An 18,947-nucleotide genomic window follows, 5' to 3' on the forward strand; every position below is an offset into this window, starting at 1 on the left:
GTCGTCGTTCCATCGTTCCATCGTTTACCCGTGGAGGTCCAACCGGAGGAAATTTTTAGCTCGCACATCCGTGTAGCGACGGTACTCGTAACGCAGCCTCCGAAGACAGTGCGACTGCATTCGTCACTAAGTTTTTCCTTCCAGATTATTCGTCTAAATAATTTGTCTCCGCCTTCGCCGCTCGACATTGTCGTGTATATATTTTACAGGAATTTCTCATGAGGACTCCTCTCCTCTACCGGACACAAGTGGCTACGACCACGGAGGAATTTTTCTCGCGCGCACGTTTTTCGTGATCAACCGGCGAGCTGTTCGTTTGATTCGCTCTTGATTGCCTCGTCCACCCTTATGTGGGCGGGTTAATTTGTCTGGGAATTGCTACTGGGATTTATCCGTCGTTTCGAGCCGGGTCTATTGCCTCGCGATCGAAGCGACTTACAATCGTGCTGATTTTATTTACCGTTTACGCTGTCTTTCTATTGTAGGAATTGAAACATTTTTTTACCACGCTTATATTAGCTTGCCGAGTTGTCGTTGTTGTATGCGTCAAATCTTGTAATCGAATTTCAAACCACTTCCCGATGAACTAGAGACTTGAAACTTTAAACATAGCTCAGAATTGGATGACAATGCAGCATTAAAAACAAATTTTTAAAAAGACTGTGCGTCTAGAAGAAAAAAAAGTTTTTTATATTAATCGTCACACCTCGCCGCGTGATACTCGGTAGTACGTCATCCCGTTCAGCGATCCCCACTCCGCGCGCCAGCGCTCCCTACTCCACTACACGTTCCTACTCCGACTCATCCCCACTCCACTGACCCAATTCGCACCGAAGGAGCTCATTGTGAGTGTGGTGTTCCGTTCATTCAGTTCCATTTCGGACAATCATCCCCTCATTCTTTCGCTTTTATTTATAGTCACTAATGTCTAAAAAAATGATTTTCTCCTTTTTAGTGCATTTTAATTTACATATTCTTTAACACTAAACCTACCACCGTCGGTCAAATGAGCGGTTTCATATTTTTCATTTTATGATTATTGAAATTATGAAGTTGCATACGTGGAAATTGATTCGATACATTTTTTCGTCCAAGCACGTGTTGTATTAAAAATTGCGCGAGATCTAAATAAATAGAGCCTTGTCATTTTTATCAGCTGAAATATTTTAATCGCTTTTAGAGCTCGGTAGGTATAGCGTTAAAATTACACGTACCGGGTGTAACAAACTTTAGCAGAATTTTACCAAAATCAGGTGATTCCGTTACAAGAAAAAATGAAGGTGACCTTGAAATCTCCAAAGCCATTTAAATTCCATGTTTCACAAATTTCATGAAATGTATCGTTTAACATTTTTATTCGGGGTGAACAAGTTAGCTGGGACACCCTGTATATGCATATTTCAATTTTGGGAAATATGTCCCGGAATTATTTCGGAAAAAAGTTCGCAACCCTACAATCGTAGAGAATATACGTTTACCGAATAAACAATGGTAGCGTGCGCGGAAATGTAAATGCTCGCAATATCCAGCCCTGTAATTATTCCTTCAGAGCGGCTTAACATCATTATCCAGCGCATAATCATAATCATAGGTATACGCATAATCCGATCGATGCTCTTTATCACTCCTGCGGATCAACGTCTGATCATTGCCGTAATGCCACATAATGCACGTAATGCATTATACATAAAATGATCGATAATATAGCAAAATGGTGGGTTTCACAAGCAGAGAAAATCAAAGTTAATTAAATATTGAGCTTCCTCTTTCCAGTCGGCAGACTGGAGACATTTTCTTCTCGAGTGTAGTGTTAGTGCAGGAATCGTTATTGGAGCCTCTCGACAAGAAGTCGAAAGTGATCTCGCAAGTGGTTCGGTCGCCATTTTTCGGTCCGAGTCCTAAATTTTTCTCAGATACGCAGCGACGTTATGGCGGCGTCGCTTTCTACGACACGTGTTCGACCATGTGTTACGACTCCTGGTCCTCGTAAAAATCACATGCAGTCTAGAATTCTGTAAGAACGTGTTCCGGGACTGAAAGGTTAGGTTGCGGCCATTGTACATACAAAATTATATATGTTTTTACCAGACACTTTCCTTTTTATATGTGTTGCGTCTTTCATTAGGAAGTGTTAGTTTAAATCACAAAGAACAAAGAAATGCTGCTTTTTAACAACAAACAATTGTTCACAATTTTGTTTACAGTTAGCAATTTTTCACGACCTTTCGATTTTCATAATTTTAGAGAGAGAGAGAGAGAGAGAGAGAGAGAATTTACTATCATTTTACAATTTACATTTAATTTGCAATTTTACGATATACCATTATTTTACAATATGCAGTTTCCAAGTTTCACAATTTTTCAAATTTTCCACACACAATTTACAATTATTTTACAATTTATAATTTTACACAATTTGCGATTATTTTACAATTTACAATTACTTTACAATTTCATAATTTGCAATTATTTTACAAGTGTACTAACCATGCGTCGAAGGGCGACAACTCTAACCTTCACAAATAGAAAATAGCGCGAAATTCAAAAAGACACCACTTAATGGAAGACCCGATCTTAAATATAATGATAGATTTTCGCGGACGTCTTCCCAATGGAATGGAAACGAGAGAACATTTTTGAGGACATGTGTGGAGACAACGTCCACCAACCACAAGCCATCGAGATACCAAAATGTTCTCATGTTTTAGGGGACTCGCGCTTCGCTAGACGTTCCGAATTTCGCGCATAGGATCAGTACAAATATAGATACCCGCTGTTATTTCGGAAAAGTAATTTTTCTCGACGAACGTTACTTACGTAAGCGAAAGTAACTCGAGTCTCCGGTTGGATCCTGGCTCATACAGCTACAATATTTAATATTATCAGTGATAATTTATCACTATATCAAACATTTAAGTAAAGGAGCATATCCCACATCAAAATCTACAAGATCATATAAAAAAAACGTATATTATATTAATATTAAAAAGTTCGCTTTAGGGACCCAAAAATTTTGAATTAATATTTAAACAGTACATTATCTTGATATACTTTTGAAATATCAATTCAAAATGTTTAGGACCCCAAAGTGAATTTTACCCAAAAAGCATGTTATATTACCAAAAAAAAAATAATTATCCAAACTATTGGGTGGTGTAATAAATTCCCGCGTTTTTTTGTATTTTATTCTGTTCCCGCAATTTTGTGTTTTGTTAGGTGAAGTATATACAGCGGGCGTACAAAGTATTCGTACACCTTTTAAAAACCAATAACTTTTGTATAATTGTACCGAACGTCCTGATTTTTTATAATCAATTAGAAGTATTGTTTTACGAAATGATATGCAAAAAAGATTTTCCAACAATTATGATTTACAAGGTTACATGCGAAAATACAAAAGGCATTTTTAAAACTTTTTTATTTTGGGTCTTTAATGAAAATTTAAAATATATGTTTTGTAGATCTATGTTAGTTATAGAGATGCTGAAAATTTCATTGAAATCGATTAACATACACACGAGCTACAAACGGTTAAAAATGGTGAAAATCGTGGTTTTACACGACTTTTGATCAGTTTCTGCTTAAAATCCACAGAATCGTACATCTTTTTTCCTGCGTCAACCGATTTCGATGGAATTTTCAACATGTGTATATTTATACATAGATTTTTAGAATATTATAACGTAGATCCACACAAAACATATTGTATTTTAAATTTTCGTTGAGGTGCCAAATAAGAAAGTTTTAAAAAATGCTTTATTTATTTTTGTATATAATCTTGTAAATTGTAATTTTTGGAAAATCTTTTTTGCATATCATTTCGTAAACCAATGCTTCTAATTGATTATAGAAAATCAGGTCGTTTGGTAGAATAATAAACAAGTTATTAGTTTTTAAAAGGTGTACGAATACTTTGTGTACACCCACTGTATTGTATTGTACTTCTAACAAAACACAAAATTGCGGGAAAAGAATAGAATACAGAAAAACGCGGGAATTTATGACACAATCCAATAGTATTTTACCACGTTTTTATTAGCTCGCTTTCTTGTTTGTTTGTTTGTCTGTTTGTTCGGTGGCAAATTTTGCAATTGATTTTAAACTAACTTCCTGATGAGCTAGAGACTTGAAATCGGTTACATGTCTCAGAACTGGATGACAATGCATTATTAAAAAAAAAATGTTTTTAAAAGTCTATCCGTTTCGGAGAAATAACAATTATTTATGGAGTGGTTACCGTGATTTCGGTGAGCATTAAACCCATGGTCCATTTTACTCGCACGATCTGTCAGCGAGCGAGCGAGCAGGCGACCAGGCGAGCACCGTTGTAACGATATCCTACGTCACTGCGTGCGTAGTCACGTGACGCGACCAGTCGAGTCACTCTTTGGCCCTCGAGGATCGTTCACGATTCAGTTTTATCGTGACCCGCGCGCGCGATGTGCCCGAGACGGAACGGTAGACCCCGTCCAGCCTGTCGTCGTCATCCGGCGTTCCATTCAGGGAAAGTCCGGTGATCTTCTATCCTCGACGAACTCGACACGTTCGCCCAGCTCTTCGGATTTACGCGCGATCGTCGATAGCTACTCACTATCGGCGATCTATCGGCGATCCATCGGTGGGACGTGACGTCCTATCCGAAGTGTACCGTCCAAAGGAGGACAGAGTGTCTCTTGGAAAGTTTTACTTTCGACACGTTCCGTTCCGTTCGGTTCCGCGACCGAGGCGAGCAAACGTACGCGCGCATACGGCGCGGCGCGGCGCGGCGGTAGTACAAGTGGCGAGTAGCTCCACATTAAAATCGAGAAACGGCGTGAAAGTGTCTACGTGAAAGGGCGACTCGACGGAATCGATAGTTTCGGATGATTTCGTTCTGCGTTCGATCATGAAAACAGTGCCGAACCAATTGTAATTCTACTAGGGACTCGGGTGATTCCCGTGACCTACGAGCCTGTTCTATTGTCGAATCCTGAATTTTTTTGGTGCGACAGTTTACGATAGTGTGCGATACTTTGCGATAACAATCGGTGTTCCGAGTGACGAGAGGAGAACGGAGGACAAAGCCCAGTGTCTCCGAGTTCTGAACGCGAGTGTACCACGAAGAACGATGGGACCGGGATACAGTGGTCCGAGTCGACCCTGAAGAGTCTTTGATTCATCAAGATGTTGAAACACATGAATCGGAGCGGACGACCTCGGGTCGTCGCCAGGAAAAGGAAAGGTCGGTCGTTGTCCAGAAGCTGGCCTGGCACGCCCCGGCCCTTATCAATCGTGTCCAACGAGGTAAAACAACGTCTTTCGCAATTAAGGAAATTCTTTTATCTTCTACTATAGCTGCCTCATTCGTTAATCGGAAAGGTTTTTTTTATTGTTTTTGTACAAAAATATTGTACCACCTTGAAACGGGTGATTCCTGAAGTGATTTGAAACGATTTTTCCTTTGCGAAAATTTTCTCCGCGGAGTTATTCACGAAAAACACCGGCCAATCAGAGCGCGGGAACTGCGGACGGACTCCGCCCCAGCGACAAATCCGCGCTCTGATTGGCCTGTGTTTTTCTTTAATAACTCGGTAATGAAGCCGCGGAGAGTATTTTCGCAAAGGAAAAAGTTGCTCGAAGTGGCCTCGGGATTCCTTTGAAATAAGTGCAACATTTTTGGGACACTCTGTACAATTACATCAAGCTTACGTCGGAAAGAAATTCGTTCAAGATAACAATTACGCGTCGACGGAAAGGGAAACGAAAGTTTGTTCGGTTATCCGTAAGAATCGATAGCCGATACACTCGCCGATAACCCAATCTCGCGGTTGTTAGGGTTTATTGAAAACGAAATGGAACGCGTCGCTCTCCATCCCGTGGTAAAAACGTCAGTGTTATCGTGCGTGAACGATGCACGCGAGTGTGTGCGTACACGGATACTGTATATATATTGTGTATATTGTATACCGTATACTGTATACCGTATGCGATCGCCCACGCGGAGTCGAAGGGCCCACGCAGAGCACGAATATACACAGAGCATGTATAACGAGGACGGCCAGGAGATAAAGAGGAAGCAATGCGAGGAGATACGTTGATCGTTTGTTATGGAGGAATCCATTGGCGATCGTCCCGCAAAATACGAACTCGATGGAATTTTCGCACGGATCTTGCGATCCCAGAACCCCCCTTCCAATTTTCACGTTGATCATTACGATTTACGCTGCTTTAAGTAAATCGTTAAGTCATTAAGTCATTAAAATCATTTTTACAATTAGAAATACAATTTACAATTTTTTTCAATTTGACAATTACAATATTTTTTACGATGTTAATTAAAAAATTGTTATACTATACAATTAAAAATACAGTTTACAATTTTTTTATAATTACAATATTTTTTACAATGTTACAATTAAAAATTTTTGACACAATTAAAAATACAGTTTACATTTTTTTTCAATTTGACAATTTACAATATTTTTTACAATGTTACAATTAAAAATTTTTATACAATTTACAATTTTTATTCAATTTGACACACAATTACAATACTTTTTACAATGTCAATTAAAAAATTTTTATACAATTAAATATACAGTTTACAATTTTTTTTCAATTTGACAATTTACAATATTCTTTACAATGTTACAATATAAAATTTTTAACAATTTTACTGACACACGTCGAAGACTGACAACTGCGATCTCCGCAAATAAAAATATCGCGAAATTAAAAAGGACACGTCTCAGTGGAAGACCCCTTATAAACCGTAGATGCATCGTATACACCTTGTAATATTCGAGCACGATGTCCGTTAATTTCCGGTAGGTCGAGCACTGTTTTTGTCGCGTTTCGCATCGTTCGCATCACGATACGCTGACTCCGAATCGAATCGTTCTACCGTCGACCGGTGGAAGTTGAACTTTTATCCCGAAATTGGCTAAATATTCGCTTCTAACAATCGAGTTGCGAGAGGGAGCGGTCCTGTGAATGGCGAGTATAACCGGCGTATCTACCGGAAGTCCGGCCTACAGGTTCCGGCCCGCGTGCCGCTCTCATCTCGTTGTCTCCCATGCGCTCTCTCTCTCTCTCTCTCTCTTTCTCTTTTTCTCTCTCCCTTTTTATCACACGTACATTGACGCAGCTGCAAAAGTCGAGCGCAACTGCAGGTGGGACCGAATTAGATTATGAACACGATGTCGTCTGTTCCACGCGACACGGCACGAGTCTTCACCGATCTCGCGTATGCCATTCCGAAATACTTGTGACGTACTACATATAGCACTTTGTACGTGTATAGTACACAGTAAAAAAAGTCAAGGCGATCGAATGAAAATGCGGTCCAAGTATGCATGTTACAAGTTGTTAACACGTTAAGTGCCGCGGATCAGGATCCTAAAAATACAAAAGAAATTCAATCAATAAAACCAAAACTGGAAAGACAAAATTTCATATAAGTTTCATACCGTAAATTTAAACTACTCGACTGCGCTATAATTAATTTACTAACCTTGGTTAGTAAATATTAAACGATAAATAGAATTATAAATATCAAGGAATAAATATAATCAAAAAAATATCACATGATTGCATAAGTTCGCGTGCCCGATTAGAAAATAAAATTCTATGGTTAAATTATGATGATTGGTTAAAGATTTGGTTAACGATTGGTTAAATTAAAATTAAAAAATGGTTAAATTCTCTACAATTAGAAAAGAATGGTGACGAATGGTGAAGAATGGTTCAAATTTAACCATTGAATTTTATTTTCAAATCGGGCACGAGATTATGCAATCATCTAATATTAAAGAATAAAAATGAAAAATCTATTGGAGCTAAAGTAGCGAATAAAACGCCGAGCACGGGATGTTTTTTAGAACGAGACACCCGTGGCAGAAGGTCGATGATAATACAAGTTATTCGCCTCGTATAATATCGACGATGGTTGGCAGCGGTGCAGCCCTTGTAATGGTTAATTAATGAAAAACTTGTACAGCGTATCTTAATTGACATTGTGCACTAAACGATTCCTGGACTTTTAAGGTTAAAAAAGGTTGCCCACTGCGGTGCTCCGTGAGCCAGAAAAGGCGAAAGGTTACCGTGAAATAGAAAATCCAGACGCCACGTCGCATCGATTAAATTATCGGTAGCACGTGATCCGCGCGTACCATATCGAGAGCTTTCATGGCAAAATTGTGAAATTGTAACCAGCGTGATAATCATGCTTTTTGTTCGTGTTACAGATCGACTATCCGGAAGTGCATGGAGGAAGGATGCATCGACCACCGCACCCCCATCCCATAACCGACCATCGACAGGTCAACCTGGTCTTCGATGACACGGTAAACATCTGTTTTCGTTCGACTCTTTCTGTGCAAGCTAGAACCCGAACCTGCTCTCGTACCCACTCACCCTAACGATCCCTTTTTCGACCTGAATTCCTCCACCTCGAGGATGAGTCATAAATAGCTGCGTTTTCGGGTCTGGTTTGTCGTGTCCGCGCTACCAGTATTTTAGTTTCGTTCCTCGAAGGCGAGGAGCGTTTTCTAGTTCTAATCTCGTTTCAGAGTGGACGCGTTCTTTTTCTATTTTATTATACTTTATTTTTTAGAAGGGTAAAGCCTTGATCTAAGAAAAGGGGAACCGTAGGATCTACGAAAAACGAATATCCCCGCGAGGACCCTAGTACCACCAACTTATTTGTGGCATTTCTCTGATTAAAATGACACCAAGCACGATATAATCTGAACCGTATTTAGTGTGGGTTGGATACAAGAGATGTGGGTCGGATAAGAAGTCCAGATAAAATACTAAGAATATATTTGTAATATAACTGTAGAATCACTCTTATAATGTCAACTTTGTTTACGCTCTCTTACGGTCAAACACCAACGTTCGACGCTCGCAAACTTTATACAATCTTACATTTAGTTGTTCAATTGACTGTGCAGTGCGCCTCCGGCCGCACGATCCATGTTTACACGCGCTGTCCTTCTCTATGTTCGGCGAGCTCCATGTTTACATGCGCTGTCCTTTCCTAGAAATAGTAGAATAATCGTCAAAAAATAGTAGTACCACAAAATCTAAGGAACAGCACGGACCCGATGCTGTTTCTTAGATGCAAATCGTATCGGATGTGACGCGAACAAAGAAACGTCATCCGCCGGTAAGTTAGAGAGCAGAGCATTCATTTTTATCGGATCATTTATCTGGTATCTCGTACAATCCGTATCGCCGGACGGCGCGAAAGAAAGTTAAACGCGTTCGATCCGTGACGTACGCAGGAGACACCCACGTGCTCCGCATTGGATGAAATGCGAATGTCAAGAGAAAGAGAAAGAGAGAGAGGGAGAGAGAGACAACTGGATCTGACGTCAAATGCATGGAGTCGTAGAAGTTTTAAAGCAGCCTCTACCTCGTTGCACTTTCTCATGCATTTCAAATGCACCGACGTGCTCACCAACGCAGAGAGAAGTTTTATCAGTCCGTGAATTTTCTTATTTACATCGACGTGCACATAGGGAAATTTTCCCGAGTGGACAAGTAAATAGCAGGCATCGCGAAACGAGAAAGGTTTTCCTTCGGTCGAAAGTAGAACGCGCCGCGATTCGCACGCACGTACCGTCCAGTGAAAATTCATTTTTTCTCTTCTTCTCTTCCGACCACACAATACGCCGTTTGTTCTTTTTCGACCGCGTTCCGGTTTCTGGAACTGTGATACGTGTTTGACATTTTGAACAGAACATTGGGGATTGGACTTGAGTTTTCGTTTCGTTGCGCACGACACGATTATTCTATTGAATAATTCCAAGAGCATTATTTAGTCAGAGTGATATATATTTACAGTTCTCTGAATCTCGATCGACAATTGTTTAAACTACAATTAATGTTATCGGCGCACTGGTTCGATCAATTGGAAAAATAAGCAAATTTACAAAAATATCACATGAAATTTAATTCGACGTTTCGGTCTCAATTCAGACCATTTTCAAGAATAGAAAATTTCCGTAAATTGCGTCTGTAAGAATTAATCAAAGACATTTTACATGGTTAGGAAACCGTCTTTTCACACGAGCAGAAAATAAAAGTGTGTAAAAACTCACATGCTTATAAAACAATATTAATTTAAATTCTTAAGGGTTATGGAACAACGTGTTGATATATATTTACATAAAGGGTCTCCCGTTGAAGGCTCTGCGAGATTTTCGGGACACTCCGTATAAAGGCTGCCCTTACCACAAGTCACTTATCGACCCAATTGTGTAACACAAATCGCTCGGAAATTTCGTTCTTTTACACGGTTTATTCGGTTCTTCGAAACGCAGCTTGCGCGGGTAAGATGATCTACCGAAGTCCCCTAACGAGTCTCTGGAATGCATATTGGCTGCATGCACTGGTATGCCTGCCGCTCTGCCTTTGCCTCTGTCTCCGTCTCTCCGTCGAGTAGGAAGAAACTGAATGGGAGAGGCAATTTGGAAAGTCTGCGGAGCAGGACAAAAGGAAAAGTGAGGGCACGACATAACGGGTCGTATAAATCATCCGTCGGGTCGGCCAGTGGCCTTTGAGCAGTTACCATCCGCTGTTTGAAGCTTTGAGCAGACCGGTACCTCTCTTCTCCGTGCAGTTTCCCTTCTCTCTCGATCGTTCACCGATTGACGATTGACCGACCGTCGACTCCTTAAGCTTGATTCACACGGTCGTCCTTTTCCTTCGCGTTTCGACCACGCGACGCCCCGTAGATCCCGGATCGATCGCGACCGTTCGTCCCTGAAAATCGTGTACCCGAATGCAACTAGAATATTTTGCATAATGTTGCCGACCTCGCAGCCGGACCCGCTGAATTACTGAGAGTAGTCGTCCTTGCACCTGCCGATAAATATTCATGGGAAAATCGTATCCCCGCAGATCCGTCGCATCGCTGTACAGAGGACAATGAATTTTCCGTTGTAAATAAAAGAATCATCGTTTTCCTATCGTTGAAAGCTTTTATTCCGTTTTTTTTTTTGCATCTATGGCACACATCAGTAGATGCTGTTTGAAACAGCGAAAGGGTTAGAAGACTTGCCGAATTTTAATATATTATTTTCAATGCATTCTCTCAAATTAGTGAAAAATATTTTATATTCAGCTCCTGTGTCTTGCAATCGATGCACAACTTTTTATTTTGCATAAAGATCCGCAGTCTACTTATTATAATTCATTATTACAATTTTTTAAAATAATATTTGGTCCCCTCAGGGTTTCAAATCCATTTACCACTCTCCCCCTCCTCCGCTCTCACTAACGCCTAATTTCAGAGGGGCCTACAGTTTATCAACACATTACCGAACAGTGATTATTGCATAGTTTTGAAAAATCTGTGGTACGTGGCTAAACACTTTTCAATGGGACCTTTAATAGCAACAGCAATTTTCATTGTAAACTAATAAATCACCCTCAATAATGTCATCTAATAGTTTCATTTAAGATTGCAATTGAAAATCCTATTAATAGGTTCCCGGTAGGTAAAGTGTTAAATTCAATTAAATCTTTGCACTCGGAGCTATTTGAACTGGAAAAAATTAAACATTTCTTCCGATCTAGAATATTTCCATTCCCTATGATTTTTTCGAAAGTTTATGAATATAAAATTGGTATAATACCTCGTACAATACCTAAATCTTTAGTAATTGACTAGATACCGATACATTTAATAATCTAAACAATATTTTGAATAACGGTACAGCAATTTTTAGTGGTGCCTCAAAGGGTTAAATACTGTAAAATTTTGTTATAAATTTCGTGGCGGTTGGACAAGCGTAAAAAACAGAGAAAAATGAAGACAGATTTCGTCGTCGAGAAAGAAACGTTTCGTTAGTGGCACCGTCGGAAGCTACAGGTGGGCCCCCCAGCGTGCGTCCCCCCCCCTGATGCGACGGACCTGGAGTTCGCCGCTCGGTCGGGTCACGTGACCCTACGCTTTTGAAGGGAATGCCGGTGACTGGGCGAAGGGTGGGGGAGGGACGAGAGGCAGTTCTATGTCCGCTACTCCGAGAAGCTGACGGTCTACGACACGACACGAAACGACACGGGACTGACGGGATATGTACTGCTACAGGCCAGACGCGCCACGAGCTACGTAAACGCACACACAAAGAAGGTCACGTCGCACTGCGTGTGTACTGTGTACGATCGCATATGCGCTCGCGAACGGGAAGGTGCGACCTGCGCGAGTCGAGTCGAGTCGAGTCGAGCCGAATCGAACCGGATCGGATCCTGGTGAAATATAATCGTGCGACAATGCGGACGGACAGTGTTCGTTTTCTCCGTTGTTTCTCGTGATAAAGGACACAACGTTAGAAACGTGCCCTAATAAGTACCAACGGCGAGGGTAGGATGGACGCCTTCGGCATATACCAAGTGAGTCTGGACAGACAATCTCCCGCGACTCAAAATGGCCTTGGTTAATCGGAATGCTTTCCTCGTTCACGAGATTTCCCGATGACGGTTCGTGTTCACCGTAAACGATCGCCGTCCATCGCCAACAGATGTATTATCGCGTTTGTGACAGATGTCATGGTGTTTTTGTTTAGATATGCACATATTTACTTACGTGTGCCACTATTTCCGTCTCTGTCCCTCTGTCTCCTCTCTTCGCTCGATGCTGCATGTGTGATGTCATGTCTGGAAACCTAACCTAACATACCAACGGAGTCTGTACACCCATCACGCCCATTCCTGGTACACACTATGTATTCCGTAAACGAGCTACTCTCTCGCTGGAACTCGCGTTTTTTTTTGCCCCACATGATTCTCGATCCCGTTCTCTTTCCAGCGTTCTTCCTGCCGATTGACAGATGCCGATGTATCTGTGGTTAGAAGGGAAACGCCGCATGTGACAATCTGAAACAATTGGAGTTTATGCATTCGTAGAGCTTTAGAATGTAGGATTTACGTATTTACCGGAAAGAAAGTCGTGAAAACAAATTCGAAAGACTTGGAAAATAACGCGACTAGTCATCAAAACTTTAAACAGCAATATCCCGAATATCTTCCTTACAACCACAGATGTGTATAGATGCCTTGCTCGCTGGTTCTGTAGGTTTTTTTATTGTCGAAGAAAATTTAGAACCTGTAGTATAAACTTTAATGTATTGGGTTGGCAAGAAAGTAATTTTGGTATTTCAAGGTGAAATGAAGCCCAATTTTTTTATTAAAACAATGAACTTTAATGAATAAGAGATTTTCCCTTTTGTTTCTGATCTTTTGCCAAAAAGAATAAATAAGAAAATATTTTATTGATTACAGTTCTTCGTTTAAATAAAGAAATTCGGTTTTGTTTCACCTGAAAATACCAAAATTGCTTTTTTGCCAACCCAATATAATACTTTTACTTACATAGCGATAGAGAATTCTATTTTGCAATCGAATTGACAACAACATTTGTTTCCTGTGCAGTTTTCCCAAGGCCTGACTGGCAGGCCAGAACTCTACCAAAAGTCTAACAGAAGCAGCCATTCGAGCGACACGAGTTCAGCATACAGTGGTTCAGACACAATGACGTCTGTGCAAAGTTCATTGGACGCGGATCCGGACGACGTTGACCTTTCGGGGCTGGTCGAGTCTATAGTGGACAGCGACGAAGAGGAGGATCTGGCGGAGAGCATGGATGTAAGGATTAATTGAAAGATTATGATACAACTTTGGAATTCTAAGATTGGGTAAACATTGTCCATTGTTATTTTCAGAGCTTGACTGTCCGTGATCCAGTCAGAGAATGCTTAGAGAAGGATCCTATGGAAAGAACAGAAGACGATATAGAGACCCTGTTAGAATTTACGCAACAGTTAAAGGCCTTCACAAACATGACTTTAGCAGTAAGAAGAGCGCTGTGCGCTGTAATGGTGTTCGCCGTGGTGGAACGTGCTGGTATGATAGTTTTAAACGACGGGGAGGAACTGGATAGTTGGAGCGTGCTTATCAATGGTGCTGTGGAGATCGAGCATAGCAATGGGGAAATCGAACAATTGCATCTTGGTGATAGTTTTGGAATCTTGCCCACTATGGAAAGACTATTGCATAGAGGTGTTATGAGGACAAAGTATGTATTCTGCTCTGTCTAGTGAAATATTCATAATTGATCGAAGAAAGTGTTACTGAAATAAATATGATTCTCGTTTTAGATGCGACGATTGCCAATTTGTATGCGTGACGCAAGCAGATTACTTTAGAATTCAACATCAAGGCGAAGAGAATACTAGGAGGCACGAGGAAAATGGAAGAGTGATTCTAGTAACAGAATTGAGGGGTGCTCTGGATGGCGGAGCACGTAGGGGTCATGTTGTTATCCGTGGCACTCCCGAACGTTTAATGTTACAACTTATAGAAGAAAACAGTATTACCGATCCCACTTATATAGAAGACTTCTTATTAACTCATCGAACATTTATCGATAGTCCCTTATTAGTTGCGAGTCAATTGTTAGAATGGTTCGATCAAGCACAAGTCAGAGACAGAGTGGCCAGAGTAGTGCTTCTTTGGGTAAATAATCATTTTACAGACTTTGAAACTGATCCATCTATGATGGAATTTTTAGAAGCTTTTGAAACTGGATTGGAAAGAGAGAAAATGCAGGGACAGCAGAGGTATGTTTAACGGGGGCGTTCACACGTTATTTAAACGTTAGAGTTAATGTAATTAAATGTGTTTTGATCGATTACAGGTTATTAAACATTGCCTGCGCAGCGAAGGCCAGGACGCGGAACGTGACATTAGCGAGACCCAGTAGGGACGAAGTTTTAAATTTTAGTATTTTAGGCGGTTACGAAAGGGGTTTCGGCATTTTTATCTCGAAGGTCGATAAGAAATCGAAAGCAGAGGATGTTGGTTTGAAACGGGGCGATCAAATTTTAGAAGTGAACGGACAAAGTTTCGAGCATGTGAGTCACGCCAGAGCTTTGGAAATTTTAAGGGGCTCCACCCACCTCAGTATAACCGTGAAATCCAATTTACTTGGTATGTGGTCATTATTTAATCGCTACAATCACTTATTACAATTCTTTTATACGAGCGATAAATTACTGTTGTAGCGTTTAAAGAAATGCTTCAGATGCCAGATGATTCGCCGAGGCCGCGTGCAAGAGCAAACAAACCCGAAATTTCGAGACTCCAAACGGATCCGCGTGCAAGGTTGTCCACGCACGGGGATCCAATCACTCCTGTAAATCCATTGAACTCACTAGTGAGCGGTGTTCCGTTATTAATTCCTGACTCTAATATCTCTCCATGCAAAGATGCTAAAAAGGAACACAAGGGGTTCATGACGCTTGGACCGAAAAGAAGATTACAAAAAGCACTCATGAAAATGAACATACTGCCAAAGAATACTATTAAGTAAGTTCAAGTAGTGAAAGGTGAAATTTTCTAGTTTGGCAAATGGATTATCGTAAAATGCGCGATCTTTTCTTATAGCGACGGTGTACAAGTAGACGATACCCTCGCACCTCCTCACACACCGCCAGGAACGGGTCTCTCGCAGACCACTACCAATCTATATCATTCGAAAAGTAATCCCGATCTAACGTCGTTGTACTGTTACGATGACTTACGAGCGCCGGACTATCCCGAGCACGTTTTAAAAGTTTACAAAGCTGATCAAACTTGTAAATATCTTCTTATTCACAAGGAAACAACGGCGCACGAGGTAGATACATTTATATCGAATATATATCTCGACAGATGATCGAAGGTATCCCCTTCTATGCTAATCTATTTCCTTCTAGGTGGTAATGCTTGCTCTTCAAGAGTTCGGTATAACTGAGAGCAGTTCAAACTTTTCCCTAGCTGAAGTTAGCGTGGGAGATGGGGGCATGATCAAGCAACGTAGGTTACCCGACCAGCTCCAAAATCTTGCGGAGAGGATCGGTTTAAGTTCTCGATATTATTTAAAAACGAACGGTATCTCGGAGACGCTCGTAGCAGACGAGCAAGCACCTGAGCTGATTCGCGAGTCTCAGGTGCATTTCTTACAATTGAACGCGGTCGAAGTCGCCATTCAATTGACGTTACAGGATTTCAGTATATTCAGGTAACCCGACAGAAATAGTTGCATAGCTCGCTTAGAAACATCGAGCACGTATTTTCATGAAAATTTTAAATCCTAGGCAAATCGAGTCTACGGAGTACGTGGACGATTTGTTCGAGTTGAAAAGTAGATACGGAGTGCCTATGCTCAGGCAGTTTGCAGAACTAGTCAACAGAGAGATGTTCTGGGTTGTGACAGAAGTTTGTTCCGAACACAACCTCGTTCGACGTAGTAAAATAATAAAGCAATTTATAAAAATAGCTCGTGAGTGTCTCGTTTATAAGATTTCGTCGCGGAGTAACATTTGATTTTACCGGAAGCGTTCAATGTTCGTCTTCGTCGCACAGGTCAATGTAAGGAATGTAAAAATTTCAACTCCATGTTCGCGATCGTGTCCGGTTTGGGTCACGGAGCTGTTTCGAGATTACGAGCTTCTTGGGAAAAACTGCCAAATAAATATCAGAGGCTATTCAGTGATCTGCAGGAGTTGATGGATCCCAGCCGCAACATGAGCAAATACAGACAACTGGTGGCATCCGAGCAAACACAACCTCCCATAGTGAGCCATTCGATCAGCGATTAGAGTCCGCGACAGACAATGAGCGGATTCAACATTTTCTTTCCCTCTTCCAGATCCCGTTCTATCCCGTGGTGAAGAAGGACTTGACGTTCATTCATCTCGGCAACGATTCCAGAGTGGAAGGTTTAGTAAATTTCGAGAAGTTGCGAATGATCGCGAAAGAAGTAAGATCTTTGACAAGCATGTGTTCCTCCCCCTACGACTTATCGATAATGCTGGAAAGGGGTGGTCAGCCACCTAGTTCAGCCATGGTCGCGTTAAATCAAATGACCACTGGCAATCAAGGTAAAGCAACGCTAACTGGTTCGAATACGATCAAGAGTATATCGTGATTTGTTTTCGCTAACAGTATTGCATTGTCCAGGCGGACAAACGGCAACCGTGAAACGGCGGAAGAAGTCGACTGCTGCGCCGAACCCGAAGAAGATGTTCGAGGAAGCGCAGATGGTCAGGAGAGTGAAGGCTTATCTCGCGAATATGAAAGTGATAACGGACGAGGAACGATTACACGGTCTATCCGTGGACTGTGAACCTCACGCAGGAGCGGTCGCGGTGGCTGCGGCGGTACCTTTGAGCGCGGGCAGAGGAAGAAGACATCCTTCCCCTACTCTGTCCACGACGAGTAGCACTAGCAGCACCAGCGAAGGTAGAAAGAGTATACAAGGTAAGAATCGATCGTACACTCTATTCTTTTCTCGTTTCGTCGAATTTCGGATGACAGAGCGTCTATAAATTGTGCGTTGATGGTCGTGCATCAGCATATCTAATTATTCGACGTACACAGGTACAAAGTTTGGAGCAGCGTCACCGCAAGCAGTGAGGAAAATACTTTCGCTCTCCGACCAGCATAAGACTCGTCCGTACCAGCCGAAGCATTGCGTACCACCGCTTCCAGTGCCAGGATTAACCTTGCATTCCAGCGGACCAGAGCCCAGTCCTGGCGCGCCCAGAAGAGTAGGCTCTGGCAGTCGCGTATCCACACACGAGAGATCCCATAGCGATACACCTTCCAGTTTATTGCCACCCGTCGATCTCAGCGCCGAGAGCAGTAGCGTGACCAGCCTGAGCAATCTTCAACCCTTAAGGAAAACGTTGACCAGCGGTGAGTTCGTCGATTTTCATACCGAACAAAATGGTTCGATACGAGATGGTGTCTCTATCGTTTCGACGCGCACTTCGCATACGTGAATATCTTACGATGCTAATGGATACTCGGTGTACTGTACTTTTATTTTTCTCTATATTTATATTGCTAGAGCTTTAGACAACGAACACCACCCACGGTGCGCTTTTTTAAGTTATTTCTGATTTTTGAACGTGCCATGTTTTCTAATACGAACACGATGATTAGCGGACACATCTCGTGAAGTGCCATCCTCGTGCACCTTCATTGCTCGTGACATTACACCTGGCCGGGCCTCGGCAACCAGATACTCTCTCATTTTTTTCTGCACGCTGCACAGCCGTTTACGCAATTCATAAATGTTCCATGTTATATTTAGCTTCTCCATTTTTACACGCATCTTGTACGCCGATTATCGTAGCTCGCGCTTCTTTTCGATCAATATTATCGTCCCAAGTATATTATGTATATACATATACATACACGTATACGTCTATCTATCTGTCTACGTATGTATATGTATGTACACCGCGGTTCTGATCCCAGGGCGAAGCACGTCTGGCTTTAATTTAGATCACCCTCCATGGGACATACGGATGCGTGAATGATTACCTTCTACGATGCTATTTAGAAATTTATATCTTGATAATAAGCTTGACTTTATCGGTCACTCGTGCGTCATATGCAGCTCATTCTTAAATATGTTACAATTTTCAAAACTATAATCGCATTCTTCGATCGTACTGGTCAAATGTATTCACGATTAAACTCGATTGCAGCTAAATATATGGTACACATAATCTGAAATCGAGTTTAATCGTGCATACGTTTGACTAGTACGATCAGGAAATACAATTATAGTTTTCGAAAACGGTAACATATTTAAAAAATGGGGTGCAAAATTCTATATCGCAGATAATGTCCAATGCCACTCGGTGACCTAAACGATTCGAACGAAGCCCTGTCACAACCAGGAGTTTCAATAGACTCGTGCGAGCCTCGATTCAACATAATTTCTGCGTTAGAGGTAGTCGATAATCGCTTACAGCAGTGGTCTTCAAACTTTGTCAATTTAAGGAGCCCGTATCAGTATAAAATTATTTCGCGGAACCCGGGATCGTAAACAGTAGAATATTCACGATCTAGGTATTACGTATAAAAAAAAAGAAACGTTTTAACATTCTTTATTACGTTATAAT

At 41.4% G+C, this 18,947-nt stretch overlaps 1 protein-coding gene and 1 long non-coding RNA gene across 19 annotated transcripts in view; one reads left to right on the forward strand and one right to left on the reverse strand.

Annotated features, from left to right (window-relative positions):
• The window catches only part of LOC143212937 (rap guanine nucleotide exchange factor 2), a 140,889-nt gene that overhangs the window by 113,760 nt on the left and 8,182 nt on the right, over window positions 1-18,947 (forward strand). For 11 of the 17 annotated variants that reach the window (XM_076432262.1, XM_076432265.1, XM_076432271.1 and 8 more), the window contains 13 exons: window positions 8,226-8,324; window positions 13,420-13,632; window positions 13,710-14,062; window positions 14,145-14,606; window positions 14,684-14,976; window positions 15,051-15,354; window positions 15,433-15,664; window positions 15,744-16,048; window positions 16,125-16,309; window positions 16,393-16,604; window positions 16,679-16,910; window positions 16,975-17,289; window positions 17,410-17,727. In XM_076432262.1, the coding sequence (XP_076288377.1) occupies window positions 8,226-8,324; window positions 13,420-13,632; window positions 13,710-14,062; window positions 14,145-14,606; window positions 14,684-14,976; window positions 15,051-15,354; window positions 15,433-15,664; window positions 15,744-16,048; window positions 16,125-16,309; window positions 16,393-16,604; window positions 16,679-16,910; window positions 16,975-17,289; window positions 17,410-17,727 (3,523 nt within the window). Of the gene's footprint in view, window positions 1-4,861; window positions 5,284-8,225; window positions 8,325-8,361; window positions 12,382-13,419; window positions 13,633-13,709; window positions 14,063-14,144; window positions 14,607-14,683; window positions 14,977-15,050; window positions 15,355-15,432; window positions 15,665-15,743; window positions 16,049-16,124; window positions 16,310-16,392; window positions 16,605-16,678; window positions 16,911-16,974; window positions 17,290-17,409; window positions 17,728-18,947 lie in introns of those variants that run through there. The other 6 variants (XM_076432263.1, XM_076432264.1, XM_076432267.1 and 3 more) reach the window with 4 other exon arrangements.
• Window positions 6,315-13,716, reverse strand: LOC143212940 (uncharacterized). 2 transcript variants are annotated; one of them, XR_013009831.1, is made up of 4 exons: window positions 12,575-13,716; window positions 10,556-10,749; window positions 8,908-9,019; window positions 6,315-7,377 (listed from the first exon to the last, which is right to left on the reverse strand). It is a non-coding gene; the product is annotated as an uncharacterized LOC143212940 (long non-coding RNA). The 2 variants fall into 2 exon arrangements; XR_013009830.1 differs by having other exon boundaries at window positions 10,153-10,749.

This window comes from Lasioglossum baleicum, chromosome 10, assembly GCF_051020765.1.
Source record: "Lasioglossum baleicum chromosome 10, iyLasBale1, whole genome shotgun sequence".
NCBI classification, from domain to species: Eukaryota; Metazoa; Arthropoda; class Insecta; order Hymenoptera; family Halictidae; genus Lasioglossum; species Lasioglossum baleicum.